The sequence below is a fragment of the Diadema antillarum genome, unplaced genomic scaffold (assembly GCF_040938485.1).
Source record: "Diadema antillarum isolate AM-2024a unplaced genomic scaffold, OU_Dant_1.0 seq00000300_RagTag, whole genome shotgun sequence".
Taxonomy (NCBI): domain Eukaryota; kingdom Metazoa; phylum Echinodermata; class Echinoidea; order Diadematoida; family Diadematidae; genus Diadema; species Diadema antillarum.
This window is the reverse complement of record NW_027271323.1, coordinates 1134425-1149247: the sequence shown is the minus strand read 5'-3', so window position 1 is coordinate 1149247 and position 14823 is coordinate 1134425. Positions and strand designations below refer to the sequence as shown.

Below are 14823 nucleotides of genomic sequence, written 5' to 3'. Positions count from 1 at the left end.
ATTCCTTTTGATCCCTTTGTCCGTTTGTGACCAAACTTGGATGGTGAATGTCCCTTGGGGTGTTGAAGGTCACCACAAGGTCAAAGGTCATAAGCAGGTCAATTAACTTCTTGGAGTTATAAAAAATATTAATTCCTTGTACGCGAATGGGCGAGACACAATTTGGCACTTGCCTTGTCCTACATCTAGGATCAGTCTGTACAATTCACAAAGAATCATGGCACCATGTACTCACAGTAACAACCCCCCCAAGGAAGAATGTGATTTCTTTTCATAGGAAAGACATAACTTCTGTTTCTTACATACAAGAGGTAAAGTCCATACTTTCTTCTTTCGTCTGAGTTATTATTTTAGACTTGAAAAGAGTGCTTAAAGAGCCTGTGATGTTTTGACATAGAATATAAGTCTTAAAATCACTTGTAGCTCCTTATCTTTAATAGAGCCTTAATGTTGCATAAAAACAGTAATTTAATAGCTTTTCAAAAGTAGCTCATTGGTTAATTGTGAACTCATGAATGAATATGTTCACATGAGGTACACAAGGAGTAACGAAAAGTTTTTTTCCATTTTGTAGAGCTGATGCACAACCAAGGTGCCACAGGAATTGTGTCGGTGGCATACCCTGGCGCCATCTGTCAATCAAGAGCAGACAGGGACTACCTACGGAATGCAGCTAACAACCTCCTGACTGAGACGTCAGATGAGATTGAGTGCATAGCTGACCGGACTTGTCGCATTCTTGCCGTCCAGGTGGGCTTGGGTGTCTGCTTGCCTTTGTGTCTTATTGTTTTTTGTTTCATACATAGTTTTGCCTGATAATACTCAATGAAGCACATTTAAGGGCGTGAGTAAAGGATCATGCACTTATCTGATTATGACCACAAAACAATGTTAAGTGAAAAGTACTACTCATGAGTTTAACGGGACACGCATGCGGTGCGAATGACCAGATGAGAGCACCTGATGCAGGTCGCACGAAACTCAGAGTTGTACTTAAAGCACTGATGAACCTCTAATTACAATGTACCATCCTGTGTGAACGTTATTGCTATTCTAATCTTTGCCATCTTGACATTGAGCACTCTATACCAACGTAGGCTTCACAGCCTTATAGAATATAGTTGAAATCATAGTAATTATTGCCGTATGTATGGAGTGTCTTCATGCTTAAGTTGATATCTAAAGGTTTTTGATGGATAGTGAAGAACACGTATGAAGGTCAACCCACTTTTTACCTTTGATTGTTGTACCTCGTGTGCATATTGAATTCTGCATAAGCCAAACCTGTTCAGGCTGCTTAATTTCATTTAAAGGGAAGCAGTCCTGAGATTTTCACTGTACTGATAATTAAGAAGAGTAAAAAATATAAACTTTCACCAATTTATACGCTTGGACATCAAAAATTGTCTCCGTACGCGATTTTTGAAAAATAATTCCTGCAAGCGATCGTGAAAGAGCCGGCAAAAAGATGCTACGTAGTGCATGCCCTACTCACCAAGTTGACAGCCGTGCCTCTAAAAACCAATTTAAGTGTTCAAATGATTAGTTGCAATTTTATCATATAATGTGAAAGTTTGTGGTTTTATAATTTCAAACAAAATATTTCAAGCTTAGATATATATAATTTACGAAAAATTAATATTGTAAACATAAATTTATATGTATTTTTAAACCAAATATACCATGAACTTGACATCAAATAGGCACGGTCGTTTTCTAGCTTCCGTCCGTGTTGCATACTTCTTAGCGTAGAAACCACTCTCGCGCGCAAATCCTTACCATACCAATGTATACATACACAGTACACTCGACTCCGTCCAGTCGATTTTGGCATTCAAACCGGAGATAACCTGTGCATGAGAGAGTCGAATTCTTCAGAGAAAATATTGTTTGTATTTCAATATTTCTGTAAGTAGTCAGATAATCGCCTTTCCTCGAAAAAAAAAATATGACGTGAGCCGGGAAGGGTAAACACAGGGGGTCGTAGGGATATGATTTCGCTCCACTTTGCCGTGCATGTCCAGTCGGCACTGGCAGCAGCTAGCTCAGTGGCACTGTACTGCAGTCCAACCCCGGCTGCAGGCCCACGGTAAATTAAACATAGCTAGCCACTTTCCTTACCTCTCTACGCTTTTTCCCTCGGTTCTCTTCGAAGTCGATGCTCGAGGTGTTTCTGTTTTATAACCCATGTGAGCAAATGGTCAGGATTGCATCTGGTTTCAGGAGTTTTCTCGGTTTATAACCGAGGGCCACAGCCTGCCGGTCCACGTAAAAACATCGCTTCACAAATTGTCCACGCACAGGTAGGTCACAACACGATTTCGAGATTTTGTAGGCCCTAAGTTTCTTATGTTCGGCATCGTTGTACCGATATTTCCCAGCCATACAGCTCACCTTTCACGATACTTTTGTTGGTCTGGGACGGAAAAAAGGATTTTCCTGGGAAATTTTCTGCACGATTCGAGCAAAACTACTGATGTAAGATAGCCTGACCAGACGACGCTGAATGCGGTCGCCCCTGTAGTGTACTAGCAGGCCTGTGTAGAATCGTTTCTACCTACAAATATGTACACTCTGTACGTACTATAGAACATGCATGAGCGGCGACAGGTAGGGCTGCAGCTGCGCTTGAGACTGGAAAAGTGCGAAGGGCAAACCGCGTACGGGGTGCGTACGCGTATCTACCGTAGATCTATCATCTAGTTGTACCGTCCACACGTGCGAATATAATACACAATACATACACACACACACACACACACACACACACACACACACAACGTAGAAACAATGTCAAATACGAGTCGGAGTAGCCACCGACGTCTTCATGCATCCGGGTAAACTAGGGAGCGTACGGATAACGAGCAGAACACGGCTGGGAAGAGTTGTGCATCGACGACGTATGACTCTCCGCCAAGACTTGCTCATTAGCATATTCACCATGCAGAGTCACACTTTTTCAACCAAAATGTACGAGCTTATTTGGTGATTTTAAAGTTTGTTTTTGGTGAAAGTAGTTCATTGGAGGTACCAGCAACAACATATTTTTTTAAATTTCGTGAGGACTGTGTCCCTTTAATATTGAATGACAGAGCCTTTGTACTATTTGTGTCTGTATGAGAAAAGGATAAGAACGACAGAAGATGTCATTCACATTGTGTATTTTGTTGACGTTTTTAGACAAAATCCTACATCGTAGCTCTCATGCTTCAGCACATTGTCTTCACAGGTGAAGAACTGTGAGCTCCAGATCAATAGGCGTCGGTCAGTCAGGGCCACTGCACCAGTCACAATCAGCATCACCGTCCAGCAGAATGCCTCCAGCCAAGTTCCTCTCCCTGAGTCAGGTGTGAGCCCTAAGATCATCCTCGCCCCATCCCTACTCTTAGTCCTAGGAAATTTTGATATGGTGCAAAATTTGTCTGCTCGTATGATGTATGGGAAACCAAAGCCATCATTTGAAAACACTTCGGACATAATTATAGTTAAGAGTCTATGTACTGGCATCAGTGGAAAGTGAAGTTTACCATATTTGAATCATCTTTTTGAACCCAAAGAAAGTTATGACTTTGTGAAATCTAGTGATCAAGAGTTAATGAAAGTGAGCAAGTTTCTGCTTATCTTTTTAATTACATATTTGACGACTCAAGTATGTTATTATGCTGTGCATACAGAAATGTATTTATCTTGCCCATGGCAGCAAGGGAATGACAGAATAGAACAGAGACAAAGAATCAAATTTTAGGAACCCTGTAGTTGATGAAAAACTTCTCTCTCTCCCATATTCTATGTAGTTTCTGTTACTTTTTTCAATGATTCTCCAAAACTCATGAAACTTCACCATAAGAATAACTGGAGATTAGAGTTGTGGTTTACTCTATCAAGCCCAGTCATTGGAAATAATAGTTATTAAAAGTATACTGCTTTGATTTACCAAATCCTCAGATTGAATAATTTTCTTTCTGTCTTTTTGTTATAGTTGTAATTATCCCACTTTACAAATGTATGTGAAGACTTAATTTTGTTACAGTAGCCTGTAATTGTTAGATTTGTTATGATCTGGGAATTATCAGCTGTTGATAACAGGAAGCGAATCAACTGAATTTTAAATTCATATTTTCAAGAGTTTTCATCCTTATCACCTCATCAAGACAGGGTCATTTCAATATGAAATGCATCATGCTACATTAAATTCACCCAATATATGTGTCTCGTTTGATATATTTTACATCCATCATGTGTTACAATTTGAAACATGCAGAGATGCAAACTGTTACTTTTGCAGCATTTCCTGCTGTTCTTTGCGAAAAGTTCTGTTGGTTTTTTGAAGAAAATTGTGACCCGCTACAACAAAAGGATCCTAAAGACGCTGACGAGCGAGCCAATCATGGCCCAGAAAAATGCTATTTTCAGGCCTTTCCTTTTATCATTTAGTTCCGAAATTTCGGCAGATGATAGAAGATACATTAGACTACAAAATTATGTTAAAAACAGAAATCCAAACGTTTTGACAGATTTTGGTGATCTGACTTCAGACTCGATTTTCTCGGCTCACCCGTCAGCGACTTTAGGATCCTTTTGTTGTAGCAGGTCACAATTGGTTTGTTTGGTTTTTTTTCCCTCCAAAATGGTAATACTCTGCAATGCTGTTCTACAAGGTGTGCATCCCTGAACACTGTACGTAGTGCATGAAAACTGTAGCATACATTGTACATTGGCTCAATCATAAGGATTTTAAAGGAGTTTTAACTCGTTGAAGACTAGTCCCGAGCATACTTGAGCAGGTGTCTATGGGAAATGCATGTTATAGCAGAATCAGCCCATCCTCATTTGGTTAATAACTGTGCTGTTTTCTTTAAATTATTGACTTGCAGATAATTCGTCATCTGCGACCCTGGAACCCCCTGATAGTGCAGAACCACTTGACATATTCTACTTCAATTTGACCTCTCTGATAAACAATGGGTCGTTCACCCTGGAGGTCAACGACCAGCACTTAGCTAGTGACCCGACCTCATTTACAGGAGATGCCTGGGAGAATTGCCCCCCTGGATATCTGGAAAGTGCCAGCCAGGGATACTGTGGTAAATGGCTTTTGATAAATATTAGCTCATATACAACACATATTTAGAATGTAGCTATCCGATTGGTCGATTGCCCATCACGTAACATTTAGTGAAAAGTTTCATTGCACACTCTTGCTGTCAGCAGTGCAAGTTTGTTTGAACAAAATGTTCCATTGCATGGCTCTGATGTCACAATAAACAAACATGTGCCGCGCGCACTCAGCAATTACAAGCGCGCTTAATTCAGTGCTTATTTACGTCGATGCAGGGCAATTTGTCAATCAGTTGCAATGAAAGCATCTCAATGGAGGAATTTCATGAATTTGAATAATTACGCAGTACCCGCTGCATGCTATAAGGATTAGAACCAACACTTGCTGTCGGGCGAAAGCTCGGTGGTCTAGTGGAGATGACACCTGTCCGGAGATCAGGAGGTCATGGGTTCGAATCCTGCTCGAGTTTGTACGCCCGTGATTTTTTATCTTGGCTACTACTAAAACACTGATCAGTTCAGTGCTTATTTACGTCGATGCAGGGCAATTTGTCAATCAGTTGCAATGAAAGCATCTCAACGGAAGAATTTCATGAATTTGAATAATTACACAGTACCTGCTGCATGCTATAAGGATTAGAACCAACACTTGCTGTCGGGCGAAAGCTCGGTGGTCTGGTGGAGATGACACCTGTCCGGTGATCAGGAGGTCGTGGGTTCGAATCCTGCTCGATTATGTATGCCTATGTTTTTTTTTAATCATAGCTACTACTAAAACACTGATCAATTCAGTGCTTATTTACGTCGCTGCAGGGCAATTTGTCAGTCAGTTACAATGAAAGCATCTCGATGGAAAAAATTCATGAATTTGAAAAAAGTGCATTGTCTTCATGAAGACTATGTTATAAATGTTAATGTACTCTTTTCAATCAAATCAGCAAAATATGTTCATGCAGCACTTGCATGTAAATTACCTCTTTCTGCTTGGCTGTGTTCAATATTGCTCTTCTTAAAGATAATTCCATATTTTGTACAGTCTGTGGTTTAATAGGTCATTGCAGACTTGTGCTAACTGTGAACTGGCTTACTAACCAAACACATTTTAGAAATACTGTTGCTTGGGTGACAAAACCTTTCATCTCAAATTTGGGTGAAAATTCCTTTTTCCTTGGATTAATTGTCAGATAATTACTTTAATAAGTAATGTCTCTTCAAAATCCTAGCTATCTTTCCCTCAATTAAGCTGCCATGGCATGTTAAAGAAAACTTAAGGTGATTCCATTTATTACTGTGATTTGGCTGCCATATGTTTTTTGGCTCCCCTGAACATTTGACATCTTTGAGATACACGGCTTTGTCACCCTAACAGTGATATGTGTTGTTCGGTGCTGTATTTTTTCATTAGTTTCTTTGCTTTGGTTCAAAATTTTCAAAAATCTCTCAGAAAGAGAATCTTTCGAAAATATGTTATATTGATTGACTGAATGCAGCAATGTCAGTGAAGGTTGAGGAAAATTGACTATTCATTCATATTAGTTATGAACAATCTTTAAAATTTTGGTGTTACCATGACTGGATAGGAAGACTACTGCAATTTATGGCATCACTGCAGAGCAACAATAATAAGAAAATATGAAGAGACATCCACAGAATTTCATTTTATGAAAAGTTCATGTTAGATGAGGGCAAGCACTTGCTGAAATGATGAGGTTTTTCATGTTCACACTACTTAGATAAAAGCCCAGGTTTCCTATGTACAGACGGAATTATGTGTAGATTTTAACATTAAAAAAAAGCTTTAATATAGGATGTACAGTATGTACAAGTACACTGTATCATCATCAGACAGTAGTTTTGCGTCGGCTTCATTGAAAGGTGAGATTCACTTAATGCATCCTCCTTTACAATGCTCTTTCCCTGCAGGCACTGAATGCTTTCTTTCCTTTAAATTTTTTTTTTTTTTTTTGAACGCCAGGTTCATCAAATCATCAGCATGTCAGAATGCGTTTGAAAATACTGGGGCAAAATATGTTAGAGGTGCTGACAATATTTCCATCAAAATCATATGCACAGGAATACAACAGATTAAAATTGAGGTGTAACGTAAACTTATCATCAAATATAGATAAGAAGAACAGATAGGCATCCATTTTATCCTTGTCAGTCACAACTTCTTAACAATTTCTTCTTTATGACCTAAAAACAAGATAAGCCATATTTTGTCCAGTATATTCCTGTTAACCGAGATACCAATTGATGGTGGAAGTCAGTGAGATTTTTCAAAGAAATTGCTCAGTCATTTACTGTAAAACATGATATATTCGCGGCATGAAATTTTCGCGAATTGGAGCCGACAGCCCTTTTCGAGGCATGAAATTTTCGCGAATTGCTACTGGCATTCAATGCATGTAGTGTAGACAAAAGCTTTCGCGTGCATTTTAATTTCGCGAATTTTGGCGCTCGCGAAATTCGCGAAATTAAAATGCACGCGAAAATTCCTCCTTTTACAGTATTTTTTTCCGCCACTGCATGGTTTCCCATTCTTGGTTTTAGTGCCATGTGGAGCTGGAACCTACTTTGGTATGAGGGACAATGGGACAGAGTACGAGTGTGTGTCGTGCCCGGAGGACACCTACCAGGATGAGGAGGCCCAAGAGGAGTGCATCCCTTGCCCAGAAGACCACCACACCCTTGGGATGCATTCCACCAATGAGACCGACTGCAGAGGTGAGATGGAGGCTCACCAACAAACTGATTTACTGCATATACATATATTTGAATCTTCAGCATACAACGTACAAACAAGGCTGCACACTGGCACTGGTCCGATGGTCCAGGACCAATAAAAATCACTGTCAGACCAGTAACTTTTTTCAGGGATGGATCAGTAAAAAATGGAAAAGCTGGATACCTACTGGTCGGACATGTCTGTCAGACCTGTAGAAAAACAAATGGGTTTGTGTGCAGCCCTGCAATGTACCTTCAGACCTCTTTAGTTTGTGCTTGATGACCAGAAAGCTGGAATGGTGCTTAGATGACTGATATGCAAATTAGATTCTAGGTATTAGAATGTACTTGGTAGCAACAAGGGTGAAGTGAATCTGCAAGTTTTCAAGAAAATGAGCTTCTATAGATCTATGTAGAGTGCACTCCCATTACAACAGAGTCCTGGGGGCCAGCGGTTTTCTTTTGTTATGTCAAAATTTCATTATGGCCAAATGGTAAAGGACGTAAATGTATAAAGCTATAATTATGATAATCTTTTGACACATTACTGTCACGATACAGTGAAGAGATTTACATTTTGCAGCTGTGTACATGTCCCATTATGTTTTGGTCTTTGGTCTTACTATAGCACCCATTTACACGACCGTCGCACCCCATGTTCCTGTAACTGAACATCCGACCACGTGGCTGCTGCCCCTTGGCGCCATCATCGGGATTGCTGTGACTGGATTCTGTGTGCTTCTCATTGTTGTCGTTGGTATCATTTGTTGGAGATGCCGCAAAAGGTAATGTCTGATTGCAATAGCTTTGGTTGTAATGCCCACATAGTTCTAATTTTGCCGTTTAGTAACCAGGCCACCTCAGCATCAACTCTCTCTCATTTTCTCTCTTTCTTTATCATTTCTCCTCTTGTCTAATCCTTCTCATCTTTTATTATTTCTTCTCATCTCCCTCTTGTAATGATCATGTTTGTGACCATTTTTGTCACATTTTGAGGTCATCTCGTATGCCCAGCTACTGTATCATAACCTATTATAAAACTGTCAAGCTGTTCTGAAATTGAATCTTCAGTAGGAACATGTAAAACCCAATGGAAGTGAAAACATTAGATATCCAGAAAATATAATTTTGTGAGTCTGTATCTTATCAGAATTAAAAAGAAGGAAATGTATTGCTCCATAAGCACTAAGGCACATATCGTTGCTGGGATGATGAGACCTTGTATCTAAAATGTTGATGAAAATCACTTTGTTTGGATGATTGGAATATGTAATGTCCTGATCAAATCCTAGCTGCCTTACCGAAAAGAAAGAAAGAAAGAAAGAAATCACCACGGCATGTCATACGAAAGGCAATCCCAGTTGTTGTAGTGCTTTGCCTGTTATGTTTCTTTTGGTCTCCTGAACATTTGACATTTTTGAGATTGAGGTTTTGTCACCCAAACACCAATATTATGCTTTCAGTTCCATGTTTGTATCTGCAGCTAGTAACCTTCAGTGTCTGTTCTATCCCCAACATCAACTATTCCATCTTTTCAACATGACAGAGTGAAAAGAGAGAAATATGAGAGATGTACATTCATTACTTGATGCCCTTATTCATTTGTAAATTATCGCTTGTTTATACATCATTATTTGCACTGCACTACAGTATGTCCCCCAAAAAAGTACAATCGGAATTTTGCATTGATAACTTCCAATATGATTAAACTGTCTGAATGCTGTTTCAGGGTCTAAAAATATAACATCTTACCTATATTTTGCAGAAAACAGGGCCCATTCAGTTTGGTTATTCAGTGGTCACAGAGAAATGTGAATCGTTATGAAGCATGTCGTGGATGTCATTCTTCCAAGTTTACCACGTGGATACTCTTGGAACTGCATATAAATGTGTGAACACAATGGACAGAACCTGGAGGGAAGGGATTCCTGACATGCTTTACAAAACTCTTCATTTCTCTTTGACCACTGAAGCGAATCAGATGGAGTTTTCTGTAAGATGTAGGTAATAAGTTACAGTTTCATAACCTGAAATTGTATTTGGATTGATTCACTATTTGTAAAGTTATCATTGCAGAGGGTCCCGTTGTATTTTTAAAAATATTTATTTATTTATTTTTATTTATTTATTTATTTATTTATTTATTCATTTATTTATTATTATTATTATTATTATTATTTTTTTTTTTTTTTTTGGGGGGGGGGGACATACGGTGTAAACAGGAAGAAATTACCCGATGCTTTTAATAAATAGATCCTAGCTGAAAACAAGTTCAGCACCAAATCATTGAAAGCTACTGGTTTGCTCACTAGTTGCTATTTTTTGAACATTTCATGACCTATTTTGTTTCCATTTGTCCAGTACTTTATTTCTCCTTCCATTTCTGCCTCACCAGGGAAAAGACGGGCAGTGAAACGGCAAACGATATTCAGCTACTGAACGCAACAGCAGTGGGCAACGAAACCAACCCCTATAGCTATGTCTACAACGGAGACCACGGTACAGTAAATCCGGGCTTTGTTTACGGCGCTGAGGGAGTCTCGACTAACGAGGAGCTGCAGTCGGACAGTACGGCACTCAAGGAACAAGACTTGCCCCCTCCTTACACACCTTTCCCTTCTGCTGAGGAGGAGACAGATTTTACCAGCGAGTTCCCGGTGAAAATCCCACCATCGAATGCCAGCAAGGAATTGGGCAAAATCTGAGATGATAGAATGACTGAACATTGATATGCATTGCATGGCACCGAATCGGCTGACCAAAGAGGTTTGTACAGTGCTGGACTCTGCCAAGCCCTTACTGTCGTTGAGGGCAGCATTCAGTTGTTTCATTCCTTCACTAGCATGTTAGTGAGTGCTTCTACACAAGATCTTTCCGAGACATCTGTTTCTGAGCAGTGCTTGTTTGGGAAGCCTTCTTGTCAAGATGTTTTAGAGATGTAGATAGTTGCAGTGTGTCATAGCGGATCCTTTCATTGTGATTTTTAACTCTTCAGGGTTTAGATATTAGAAATGTGATTAGTGTTGTTTGATTTTGGTATTTCAGTGCTTATTATTCAGTTTTTAGCAATGAGGAAGTAGAGATTATTACATTTCTATTTGATATAAAGAACAATCATGTTTTATGTGTTAGCAATGTTCACTCGGGAAGAAATGTATTACACCTTTAATATGCATCAACTGTTGAATGATGCAACTGTTGAATGATGCAAGTTTGTTGCCAAGTTCCAGATTATATAATTTTCTTGTGTGTCATTTTGGTAGACACTGAAAGTTTGCTGACATGTAGTTTTTCCTTATATTTGTTGTTCATTCACTGTGTTTTAGAATTATTTTCAGTAAGCCTATATATTGCCTATGAAATGTATATTTCATGTGTAAAAAAAACTATACTGATCTGCAACTCGTGTTTGATTCTGTTATGAAGGGTGTAAAATCTTTGATATCCCAAAAATTGTTTGTTAATATCTTTATTTTATGTTCTAATTCTTATTATTGTCTTTCCAAAATATTCAGTGGATGAAAGATATAAAAACTTTGAAGTCATGCAGTTTTAAAACTACATTGAATGTGAGTGAAAAGTAATGTGGAGTGGGTGTAAGTGGAATTTTGTCAGAGATGATAGTGAAATGTTGAAATGCTGAATATTTGTAGGACTTGGAAATAAGCATAATATACAAATGCCATCAAAAACCAAACCAAACAAAGTGCTCCAATAACTCACAAATTTCACTACACCATATATTGCGATTACTTCATGTAATTATCTGTGACCTACAAATAATTGACATCGAGTCTCAGTCAGAAATGTTATCAATGTTTCATTGTATTAGTTTTCTAGCAGAGATAGGCCTATACTACTACTAATAATAATGATTAACATTTTTACGGTGCTTAATACAAAGTTTCCATAAGCGCCTTACATGTACAATCATACTTATACCGAAACATAATCTTAGATTATGCAACATCACTACAAACTCTACGATAATTTACATTACTCAATATGTTTTAGCAACAATCAAGTGATAAGATTAGCATTCTTAATTACACACACACACACACACACACACACACAAATACTATATATACAGACTTGACATTAACATTGACCCAATTGCCCTGGGCCACCAGAAATAGAAATATTTTCAACACTGATACCTTCTTTTCCATGCACTTCACCCTAAAAAGACTGGGATATTTTGATGCCTTGCACTATTTGGGGGGGGGGGGGGGGGGGGGGGGCATGATCGCGAGGAAAAATTGGCATGCGCATCACTCACAAGGTAATCTACAAAACTGAATAGGTAATTATTTTGCAATTATTCAAATTCATTTTTAATAAATTAATTATGCTAATTTATGCTTGAAATGAAACAAGATGTCCAAAAAAAGTCAAAAACTGCTAATTTTGGGTCTAGGTACTCTTTGTAGGATTCTTATTGAATGCACATTAAAAAAATGGCGGTATCAACTTTTTTTTGGTATGTATTTGATTGTTTTCATTGTTTTCTACTTTTTTGTTATTTATTGTTTCGTTTTTTGGGGAAATCATCGGCGGCACTATTCCGATCATAATCAACATGACATTAATCGATTTTAATCAGTAAAAGTAAAAATAATGATACATTTATAAATTTTGGTCAGAAATAGAATTAGCATTGGATTTGTACATGAAATCATGTTTTTGAGCAATTTTTGGTCTGACATGCACTTACAAAATATTGCGTTATTTCAGAACCGCATACCAGGCACATCGCGAATTGACTTAAACAAAAAAAATTCTTGAAACGTCGCGGCGCGAGATTTTTATGTTACAGATTTATCGTGAAACAATGTGCCGGGGGGGGGGGGGGGGATGGGGGGCAAAAAGCCACTCCTCCCCCAGTCTTTTTAGGGTTAAGTACCCAAACTACACTCAAAATGCATAATTCAAGCGTTCGCGCAATTCTACTTAACCTTGGCATTTGGCATCGCGGAAATGAAATTTCTTGTACTTTGACTATACAGTATGTCCCCCCCCAAAAAAAAAAAAAAAAAAAAAAAAAAATTACAATCAGATTTTCACATTGAAAACACCCAATATGATTAAACTGTCTAATTGCTACTTCAAGGTCTTAAAATATAACATCTTAGCTCTATTTTGCATTAAACCCCATCCAATTTGGTTAAGTGGTCACAGAGAAATGTGGATTGTTGTAAAGCATGTGATGAGTCTGATTCTTCCAAGTTTAGCACTTTGATGATCTTGTGTGTGAATACAATAGACAGAACTTGGAGGGAAGTGATTCCTGACATCCTCTACAAAATTCATCATTTCTCTTTGACCATTGAAGCAAATCGAATGGAATTTTCTGTAAGGTGTTGGCAATGAGTTATGGTTTCATACCCTGAAATTGTATTTGGATTGATTCATTGTTCTTAAAGCTATCATTGTGGAGGGTACTGTTGCTGTTGTTGTTTTTGTTGTTGTTGTTGTTTTTTTTTTTTGGGGGGGGGGCATACGGTATATGACTTTGCCATGCATAATAGTCTACAGTAGTATACAATGTAGTACACTCAAGACCATGTACCATACTATTTATAATTCTAGTATATACACACTGTACAATTAAATATATATTCAAGTGCCAGACAAACAAACAAACAAAAATAATACAATGGATCAGTAAATAAATGCAATCCTTCGTTATGCCTGTTGACACACGAGAGATGAGCCAAATATCATATTTGTGACCGTGCATCACAATCCGAACAAACAGTCACATCCCTTGATTTTACTTGAGGACTCAAAACAGGTGAAACTGGTCAACCCAGTCAATATTGGGTTTTCCATATTTTTTGAAAGAGCAACCCTTCTACATTATTCTTGAGCTTGGGATCATAAATTTCATGGGAAATTGGGTTTCAAGCAGTTTTTCTACAACCATTTGTGTGTGTGTGTGTGTTTGTGTGTGTGTGTGTGTGTGTGTGTGTGTGTGTGTGTGCAGTAGTGAGATCAGGTATGTCTTAGAGGCCCCCTTTCATTTCTTCATAACCCTTTGCACACTCTTCACTTTCAAGTCTAGTAACTTTTGAAGGGATAATGTTATACTGTTTGGAAATTAGGCATTAATCACGGACAGAATGTGTTAATAGAGCATGTTTAATTTCAGCCTAATCTGATAATCTCTTCATTGTTGTTGCTCTAGTGGTTTAGGCCATGTTTTTTTTTTGTCCCATTCATCGCACAGCTAGCAGGGTTTGGTGAAGATGAATAGACCCCTGTACTTCAGAGCCTCTTTTCTCGGTTCACACTTTTCCAGAGTGTGTGCTTTCTTTCCAATATTTAGATAGGTTAGGAGAGTCCATTTCATTGGAGCTATACATCATTTAAAAGCTCTGAGTCTGCTCTTCAGAATCTGCACTTAACAAAAAAATATGTGTCTAGCGACTTTTTGTTGGTTTTATGATGCAGGGTCACAAATATTTTAGTCATCAATATACCCTAAGTTTAAAGGATTTGTCAAATTTGTTTCTATCAAAATAATGTAATAATGAAAATAATTATTGAATATTATACAGATGAGAGATACATACTGTATATTTATTTTGTATCGGGTAGTCTACTCTCAACAATTTCAGTTTAGAGTGCAGTCACTCCAACATTTGTTTGTGTAAATGTTTATGAGAGAAATGTAAACAAATAAGATTATGGTTGAATATTTTGAGTTGTACTATGTTGACATGGAGATAGGAAAATAGTCCATGGAGGGCTAACAAGTTTGAAAAAAAAATCAATATACCTCGAATTTAGAGGATTTTTTTATTTTTTTTTTTTATTATTATTATTTTTTTTTTGGGGGGGTGTCAAATTTATCTCTGAGATGTACTGTGTAAGCTCCATTGTACACTGTAGGGTGACAAAGAAATAACAGTATAGACGAAAATCATTTTTAGAAGCATACAAGACCTAGCAATGTTTTTAAATTTTTTTAAAACCACCGTACCTAAACCACAAGTCTTGTAGTACGACTATACACCCAATGATGGACTGTGC

The 14823-nt window shown here is 38.0% G+C and overlaps 1 protein-coding gene across 1 annotated transcript in view; it reads left to right on the top strand.

The window, feature by feature from the left end:
- The window catches only part of LOC139730271 (uncharacterized), an 83369-nt gene extending 72822 nt beyond the window's left edge, over positions 1-10547 (top strand). The window contains exons 50-55 of the mRNA XM_071641150.1: positions 575-750; positions 3230-3347; positions 4875-5084; positions 7612-7785; positions 8414-8570; positions 10181-10547. Coding sequence (XP_071497251.1) covers positions 575-750; positions 3230-3347; positions 4875-5084; positions 7612-7785; positions 8414-8570; positions 10181-10490 — 1145 coding nt within the window. The 3' untranslated portion in view covers positions 10491-10547. The remainder of the gene's footprint in view (positions 1-574; positions 751-3229; positions 3348-4874; positions 5085-7611; positions 7786-8413; positions 8571-10180) is intronic.
- Positions 10548-14823: the final 4276 nt, after the last annotated feature.